The following is a 9658-nucleotide window of genomic DNA, read 5'->3' as shown; positions in this document are numbered from 1 at the left end:
TGTTCCCGCTGAGACTCGATGCAAATGGCAACACTAATTACCAATGAGTCCTTCTCCTCAGCAGTTCATCTAACCGCTGGATGAGTTTAGATTTAAAGTACATTTCTGAACCGTTATGATGGGACGGGTTAGGAAACCTGATGGGTGGGAAATGGGATAATATGGGATTTATTTGTAGTTTTTGGACAAAACTGATCTTTCATTTTAATAAATAAGGTGGTGAACGAATGTCAATGTGACGACTCTAATGCTGAGCAGCAGCAGTGCTCCTGCTTTGGGGCGCGCAGGGGGCAAACAGAGCTGTCTGCCTTTAGAAATCCAACGAGGAAACCGATCATTATTTTACTTTGGGATGAGACCTACATGAATTTTCCACAATAGCAAGCACCGACGTTGTCTAAAAACTGCGGAAACTCCACGGTTCTCCGCGAAAGTCCACCTGTCCATCTCCACCTGTGTAGTTTCCAGTCTAGCTGAACATAAATCCAACTGGATCAAACTTCTCCCAAAAATATGTTTTAATATTTTTCACAAGCACAATAAAGAAAATTTGTGAGAAAAAAAAAGAAAAAGCTGAAAAAAAGAAGAAAAAACATGAAATGGACAGCAGTGAGAATTTTTTTTTCTTTTTTTGGCCGCCTGGTAGCTGTAGCCACACATCAAACATCCCATCGTGGAGCTGTGAGGTCTGTGATGTTCCTCTATCAACAGAAATATATGTGGCCCCAAGAAACCTGTGACTTTAACCTGTTTCTTTTTTTTTGTATTTTCATTCAAAAACATGATTAGTTTGACTAATTTTATTCATTTATTTTATTAATTTTATTCATTTATTAAAAAATGACACCTAAAACTTTCATTCTGTGTTGTAAAAATATTTTGTTAAACATTTCTGGGGTTTCCACAGCAAAATGAATCCCTTTTTTCCAGATGGAGTTTTCAGTTTTTGCATGATTTTATGTCTAGTGTGTGAATATAACATGGATTAACGACAAAATAAAAGCAGTGCCACATAGATGTGGTTGTGCTGATTAAAATGATACCAAACAAGCAAGAATGGAGTCTTTCAAATTAAAAAATACAGAAAATACAAAAGTGAGTTTCAGGCCCTTAAAGGGTTAAAAATAAACGCTCTAAATGTTCAATTTTGTGTTTGATTTCATATTATGATTATTTGTAGATAATAAGTGGCTGGCAAATTCTGGAACTTAAAAAAAAAAAAAAACAGTTAATCGCGATTAATTTTTTCCAGTTTTGCGATTAATTAGTTAATTATTTAATCGATTCCTGGCCCTAATTTGACCAAAAAAGGCAGACTAAATTCTATTTGAACCCATTAATCACGACGTGTTGGTAAATTATGGAGTGGAGATTGTAAGGGACAGTGCATGAAAAGGTAACATGTAATCACTTTGTCCCAGTCAGAATGAGCATGTCCAATTACTACAGCTAAATCAAGCGTGCAGCTGCTCAGCCTGTTCTAACATTTTGCTTCGTTCGTCCCCTGATAGGTCTCTAGAACAAAGATGCAGCGGGGAGGCTTAAGTCTTATCAGAGGACTCCTGAGGAAAAGACTTCCATGCAGTTGGTTTCCACTTGGAAATGATCGTGGACTATATGAGACGCAGGTATACAATTCAGGAATGTGTCATTTTTTTTTTTGTTATTTGCAAAGAATCAACTTTTTTAAGTTTAAATTGGAGAAAAACCCATCACTCACCTCCTTTTACACACCAATCCTCTATTTGAGCTACGTCTGTTCCCATCTGACTGCCTCCCCTTCCATCCTGCCTCTGCCCGCTAGGTCTGTTTAATGTATCTGGCAGACCCTTCCCAGCAGCCGCCAAAGAGAACAGGTGGAGCAAATTAAGACGCAGTCTGCAGCGCCGCTCGCTAGCTCAATTCACCACAGTGGCCCGCTTTAAGACACAAGCAATTTCCACTGAAGCGCTTTACTCCCAGATTTGTACTTTTTTTTTTCTCTCTTTCTCCAACTCAGTAACTTCAGATGAAAAGATAAGGAAACACAGTGGGGAAACTCATCAAAGTTGTACTGCTAATTTGACAGTTGTGAAAGGACATGGTAAAAAAAACGCACAAAGAACACAGATTCTAAGATTAGAGTTTCTCTCATTTGGTGGAGGGCGACTAATCTGACTTTGCTCTCTATTTGTCGCTGTTGTTTTACGATTCCGAGCATGTTATGCGACGTACACACAGACAATTGTTAAAGTCTGCTTAGGGTTGTAGAATACCTTTTAGTGAGATAGTTTTGTGCTGCAATAGAGCACATCCACAGAGTAATAAGCAATAACAGAGGCCCTCACACTGCTTTGACCATCTGGGGCCACTGGGACCACATCAAATTAAGCATTCCTCAAAAGCTTTTTCCGTGTCTATTCTCACTACATCTTTTGTATGAAATCAAATGTTTTATTCGGCTTGCTTCAGAACTGTCTTAATCTATGGTGTCGTAGAATCAACAAGGTTCTAGACACATTCTTCAGAGAGTTTCACACACATTTGTCAGCTGCACATCCATGACATCCTTCACATTGTACTGGGTTAAAATCTGGTGACTGTGGAGGTCATGAGTCCAGTGAACTCATTATCATGTCTAAGCTTTATTATCCTGCTGGAAGTAGCATCAGAAAATGCTACTCTGAGGTCAAATAGGGATGACGTGGTCAGCAACATTACTAAGATGGGCTGTAGTGCTGTCACGATGCTCAGTTTGGACTTAGAGGCCTAAAGTGTGACAAGAAAATATCCCCCACACCATTATACCACCACCACCAGCCTGAAATGTTGATACAAGGCAGGATGAATCCATGCTTTCATGTTGTTGACGCCAAATTCTGACCCTTCTAGGAGAACGTAGACAACTATGCCACATTCAAAGTCACTTCAATCGCCTTTCTTCAGTTTGAACTGCAGCAGATTGTTTTGACCAGAGGTCTGCAACCACATGTGGATCTTCAATCTCTCCATTGTGGCTCCTTGGTCAAACATAAAATAAGTCAGGGAGACTGCAGACCCCCCATGTCGCCCGTCTGAGTCAGCAGCTCCCTGATAATGGCTGCCTAACCAAAATTACCTAAAGAAAACAAATAAACAAATCCTGCTAACTATACCAAGATCCAACCCGAACTAAAATAACAAAACCCAGCAATTTAAGACTACTGAGGACAAAGATAAAAAAAAAAAGTGATTTGTGCTTTTGTCACACATATAAAATAAATAAATAAAAGCACATTTTGAGAGATGCTAGGTTTTGATCAGTAGAAAACTGGTATAGACCAAAAAGTTGCTGCCATGTGATTGGCTGATTAGACATTTCCATTAACAAGCGCCTGAACGGGTGAGCCTAATAAAGTGAGCAGTGAGTGTACATGTGTTAACTTCTAGAATGGCAACGTGTCTCAGCTGAACAAAATGTTAGTAAGTGCACATGATAGTTACCATGAAGCCAGGGGCACAGATGCAGACTCCTGTGACAGGATGACAATCAGCTCGGTTGGCACAGCTGCAGGAGAGCATGCAGCCCTCTCCATAGTATCCAGGTGAGCAGGTCTCATTACAGTAAAGCCCTGTCCATCCTGCAGAGCAAGTGCATTCACCAGAAAGTGGATGGCAGCTACAAAATAATGAGAGAAAATGTGGGACAACAATAGGTGAGGTGATTTATTTGAACGAGTTCTTGGAAAAGATCAAACTTTGAAGCTTGTAGCAACAGTCATCCATCTTATTCAACATGGATGGAGCTTCCTTCTTTTTTCCTCTTTCTGTTCGGACTTCTAGTTGAAATCAGAACATTAACACCACATTAATTATGAATGCTGCAGAGAAATTATGAATGAAGCAAAGGTCACCGTCTAAGGCTAACTGAATGAGACGGGTGAAGAAGTCCAGACTGCAGAATGAACGCTGAAAGGCTAAGAGCGAACCGAGACGCAGACGTCTTTATTCATACAGGAGGAGGGTTAAGGTGCTTCGCTTCAGGGCCTGCTCATGTAAGTAGCTTTTAGTGAATCTGTAGCTTACCTCACAGTGTTGCTGGTGTTACAGGGGCAGTACTTGTCACATATGAAGCCGTACAAGCCCGGAGGACAGAACCGTTCTTGGCAATTGGGGCCTTTAAAGCCGGTTTCACACAAACAGGCTCCGGTGATGTGGTGACACTTTGCATTATTCTGGCACTCGCACTTCTGCTTGCATTGTGGGCCGTACGTCCCCACAGGACAGTCCTCTTGGCATCTGGGAGAAAAAGACCAAAGCTACTGACACAATATTTAGCTAGTTTGTTGGCAGAGAGTTTTTGAAAGTAAAAATGTTCTATTAATGTAATTTCTCTGAAAAGGAATGAATAAATAAAACAAATAAAGAGGTTTAGGATTAAAAAAAAGCCGGCGCCACTCCATATAGTATGCCCATTTAAATTATGAATATTTACTTTAAAAGCAAGGCTAACATGATCAATTTTTATTAAAGGACTTTTCAGGACATTTCTGAAAGCAGGGGGCTGGACGAGACTCCAATTTTCCCCAAACTACAGAAGTCAAAACCGCTAAGAGATTTCAGATGCACTCACAAAGGTCAAGCAAGAGATTTCTGGCTAAACTTGGAAAAAAATCCCACACAGAGAAGCCTCTGGAGCCCAACAAAGCTACTGTACGACAGAAAAGTTTAATTACATCTGAAATTGTTCAAGTTATGTCCCATCCTTTAATTTCTCGATGGGAGTTCGAGGATGAGGAGTGTCAAATGCAATCTCACATTACTCCTCGCAGGTTAATTCACCTACCCCTGACACAATGAAGGAGGGCAATTCCACCAAATAATAAAGTAAAGGAAAAGGCCATGTAAGGGAAGTGTTTCCATCAAAGAGACAATTACTTTAGGTGGACTAATAAATGCAGGCTACTCTGGGCTGCTCTGGCAGGCATTGGAGACTAGAAAGATCTGTGGATTTCAATGAGACCTTAATATAAGCACATTACTAAGAATTAATGAGCAGAACCCAAATAGAATGGAGCCCATGGTGAGATCAATGGACAGGCTGTGGATGAAGGCTGCAGACATGAAACCTGGCTGGCCGGCATGCGCTACAAGATTAATTACACATAAACACCTCTATTAAAAGCCTCCTCTCCACCTTCAGATGGAGTAATGGCTGTTTTTAAATGTTAATTTCTCAAGGGGTTTGGATTGTTCAAGATTTTACTTTGTTTTAAAAGAAAAAGAGCCAGGTTTCATTAAAAAAGGAAAAATCAGCAACAGCAAATTTGTAAATGTCTACACCAGGGGTGTCAAACATACAGCCCACGGGCCGTATCCGGCTCGCCAGATTAATGTGGTTCAGTCATGAAGAGAAAAAATTGAAAGGATTCTGAAAAAAAATAAGTTTCTAGCCCATTCCTGTGGAGAGTTATAGTTAAGAAATTACCGCAATGTGCTATTCCGCCACTAGGGGAGCAAAGGAAACACAAGACGGGCCTAACAAGAGATCAAGAAATAATTATAACTACAAAAGTTGCATTACCTTTGATAACGCTGACGTGAATGCTTGTTGCTGAATGTGGTTGCTGAGGAAGCTAAAGCTGTTTTCTGAAACTGTTGAAGTAATTTGCTGTTATTACTGAGGGATTTGATAAAACTTCTAATGTGATTTGCATAATGCTAAATTTGCTTAAGTATTTCAATATATAAAACCTTATTAGAAGTCAAATTAGCCAAAAAAGCTAGCATGTTGCTAAAACTTTAGCTAAACTCAAAGTTATACTAAAAAACCTCAGTAAATGCCAAATTAGTTTGAAATATTAGCATTTTAGCTTAACTCTAAAATAGCCCTAAAAAAGCCTCAGTAGATGTCCAATTAGCCAAAAACGTTATAATGTTATTAAAATATTAGTTTAACTCAAAAATAACCTAAAAAAAGTGTAGACGCTAAATTAGCCAAAAGCGTTAGCATGTTGCTAAAATATTAGCTAAGTTTATAATTAGCCTTAAAACCGTCACTTGAGGTTACATTAGCCAAAATATTAGGATGTTGCTAAAATATTAGCTATGTTTATAAATAACCTTAAAACGTCAGTATACACTAAATCAGCCAAAACGTTAGGATGTTGCTAAAATATTAGCTAAGCTCAAAATTAGCCTTAAAAACGTCACTTGACGTTAAATTAGCCAAAATATTAGAATATATTAGGATGTTGCTAAAATATGAGCTATGCTTATAAATACCCTTAAAAATGTCAATAGTTGCTAAATTAGCCAAAATGTTAGGATTTTGCTAATATATTAGCTATGTTTATAAATAGCCTTAAAACGTCAATAGACACGAAATCAACCAAAACATTAGGGTGTTGCTAAAATATTAGCTAAGCTCAAAATTAGCCTTAAAAACGTCACTAGACGCTAAATTAGCGAAAACATTAATATGTTGCTAAAATATTAGCTATGTTTATAAATAGCCTTAAAAACGTCAATAGACGCAAAATCAACCAAAATATTAGGATGTTGCTAAAATATTAGCTAAGCTCAAAATTAGCCTTAAAACATCAGTAGTAATAATTTTCTGAACCTTTTTAACGTTTTGATTCCAATATTGCATAGATTTCAAAGTTCACAAAGAATTTAAAGAATCCCCCCCCCCCAAAAAAAAAATCGCAAAAAATACATACAATTTAAAATTGTGTAACAGACATGAATGCCAAAAGTTCAAGCATGAATGTCCTAAATGTGCTGAATGTATTGGAGACCAAAACGACATACAAAGTGCACAAAGAATTTGAAAAACTTCCTATTTATCTAACATGGGCTGGAAAATTGAAGAAATTGCGTAAAATGGTAAAAACTGTAAAATATAAGAATATCAAAAGTACAAGCACCCATGTCCTTAATGAGCTGAACACATTGATACCAATATTGTATGAATGCTGACACAGCGTTCAAACAAGTTTTTTTCCAACTGAGAAAAAACAAAACCAAAGCTACAGATAACAAGTTAACCGTGGCTTATTTTGCTTTTATGTTACTGGTCCGGCCCACTTGAGATCAGATGGGGTTGAATGCAACCCCTGAATCAGAATGAATTTGACACCCCTGGTCTACACAAAACCAATGTTTCTATGGTAAAAATGCAGTAGAAACAGCTTTGATCTGTTCTAATGTTTGCATGTAGCATTTGATCGTTGATGCGTCAGAGGGTTCCTCTGCCTACCGTCGTCCACTGAAGCCAGCTGCACACCGGCACTGCCCCGTCACGTGATCACACAGTCCGCCATTGCGACAAGAGCAGTCTTTGCTGCAGTTTACCCCATACTTGCCCAATGGGCAGGGCTGGGCACACACAGAACCCTTCAAAACACCAAAAATAGGATGAGACTCAAGATATACCCCAAACCTGGTGGTAATCTCTTGGTATTTGGCTCATATTTAAGTTTAAAAAAGCACAGAATTCACAATGAAGCAGGTTTTCTTCTTCTTTTTTTGAAAATATATTCCACACATCAGTTTTGCAATTTTTCCAGAAGCACTACAGACCTCCAATCATTTTTCTCTCAGGCTTTTCCTACTTTATTATGTTTCTGCAGCTTGTGTGACCTACCGTCCAGCCGGAGGGGCAGGAGCAGTCTCCGGTGATGTGGTGGCATGTTCCTCCATTCTGACAGGGGCACCGCTGTTCACACTGAGACCCGTGACTGCCGAAGGGGCAGCGCTCTCCACAGCTGCCGGCGCGAGAGTCAAGAGTTAAATGTCTGGGTGCGCACCGGCGCTGCTTCAAAGAAAATGTCAACGTGCTGCTCCGTACTCACAAGGCTCCGGTGTACCCCGGCGGGCAGATACACTCCCCGGTCTCGTGGTTGCAAGTGGCCCCGTTGAGACACTGGCAGGGTAGCTGACACCCCTTGCCGTAGTAGCCGTGCTCACAGGGCTCCTCGCAGCGCCATCCCTGATACCCATCTGTGCAAACGCAGGCACCTGTGATGGGGTTACACTTGGCCCCGTTTTGGCACTGGCACCGGTTACTGCAGTGAGGTCCCCAGAAGTCATTCTCACAGCCTGCAGGCACAAAGATAAAAACAGGAATGTTTACTCTTTACAATATTCCCTTTAATAGTACCCGTGTTAAATTGTTCACAAAATAATGTCTCTGACAAATTAAATAGCTCATCAATAGTAATAAACATCTTCAGGAATCAATCCTTATTATCCTTATTAACCTAATACACTTTCACTATAAAAAGCTACACCATCACTTTTGACGGGTACTTTTTACCCGATATAATATACCCAATAAAAAGAATTTGTCATAAGAAATAGATAAAAATATGACAACACATGATCAATTAGAGTATTTTTGGTATATGTAACAACATGGAACATAAACATAGGGAGACCCTAAAAACATGCTTGAAAATGACTGAAAAATTAGAAATTTGAGAACAATAAATTGCTAAAATAAAAACCATATTGATACTGGAGACTTTGTCTTTGGTCCACCCATTCCTGGGAAACACGACACTTTACCCAAGGACCCATGACACTCAGAAAAATGTAGCATTTTGAAAATCATGTAAATACTTCTGCTAGGGTTGAAACAGAAGATAATCTTTCTGCAAATAACATTTCAATTTTGTCAATACCATATATTCAATTTTAAAAGGAGAAAACACCTTAATTTACTCAATTGTCAACCAATCATGCATAGAAAATTCCAGTTTTTGCAAATTGAAGCAAAATGTTTCAAACTAAAACCAGAATTAAAAGTCAATCAAAGAGTCTGAAATTTGGTGTACACTCCATCAAAAACCACTTAGCATTCGGCTGTTCATTTCTGACAGTATATTCTACCAGAATATCACATACATTTTCCGAAGTATACGTTTTTTTATAGTTTAGCCAGGGGTGCAATTTATACTCAAGAGTGACTTATTTGTATTTTTTAATTTTTTTTTTTTACATTAATAGGATCATTTATCCGTTAATTTTTCCACTAGCAAGCGTTTGCCCTTTAGCGACTGTTTCTGCTTACAACCACTAGAGGGTGCTGTATATTCTTCAGACAGTGCCAGAAGAAGAAGTGTCGTCCGAAACAAACATGGAGGAGAATCTGATTGTTTTACCTCTTAACTTTTGATATTTTTCTCATTTGCATTGAAGTATTATTAACCCTGTTTTTATTTTTTGCCATGGCAAATATAAAAGTGCGACTTATAAATGGTTTTCTTCTTGATTAGACTTTTTTTGCTCCTGCGATTAATACTCTGGTATGATTTTAATCCAGAAAATATGATGCATGCATCTAGATAGTCCAACTAGTTGCAATACCAATTACATTTTTTTCTTTTGGCCAAAAGGAAAAAAAGAAAATACTGAAAAAATATACATTTTGTGGTTGTATGGATTCCAAAATTCTACTGGTATTTTTAGTCTTTTGTTTGGTCTTTCCTTCCATACTCCACATTATTCAAACTAAAGCACATCAACAGCCCCCCTTTCGCTTAAATTAATTTTTTGTCTTCACTCCAACTCAAGGTAATCAACTGCATGAATGCAGGCTCATATCCAAGCATGCCCTCAGCAAAAACCAGACAAATGTGGTCCAAAGGGTCCTTCACAAAGCTCTAGTTACATTCTCACACAAAATTAAAAG

The 9658-nt window shown here is 38.6% G+C and overlaps 1 protein-coding gene across 5 annotated transcripts in view; it reads right to left on the bottom strand.

Moving 5' to 3' along the window:
- The window catches only part of megf11 (multiple EGF-like-domains 11), a gene marked incomplete in the record, with an annotated part of 100474 nt that overhangs the window by 25130 nt on the left and 65686 nt on the right, over positions 1 to 9658 (bottom strand). For all 5 annotated transcript variants that reach the window (XM_024282261.2, XM_024282263.2, XM_024282264.2 and 2 more), the window contains 5 exon segments: positions 3463 to 3637; positions 4045 to 4257; positions 7223 to 7359; positions 7610 to 7730; positions 7818 to 8064. In XM_024282261.2, coding sequence (XP_024138029.1) covers positions 3463 to 3637; positions 4045 to 4257; positions 7223 to 7359; positions 7610 to 7730; positions 7818 to 8064 — 893 coding nt within the window.

This window comes from Oryzias melastigma, linkage group LG6 (genome assembly GCF_002922805.2).
Source record: "Oryzias melastigma strain HK-1 linkage group LG6, ASM292280v2, whole genome shotgun sequence".
NCBI lineage: Eukaryota > Metazoa > Chordata > Actinopteri > Beloniformes > Adrianichthyidae > Oryzias > Oryzias melastigma.
Note: the sequence above shows the minus strand (reverse complement) of the source record. Positions and strands in the feature narration are given on the sequence as shown.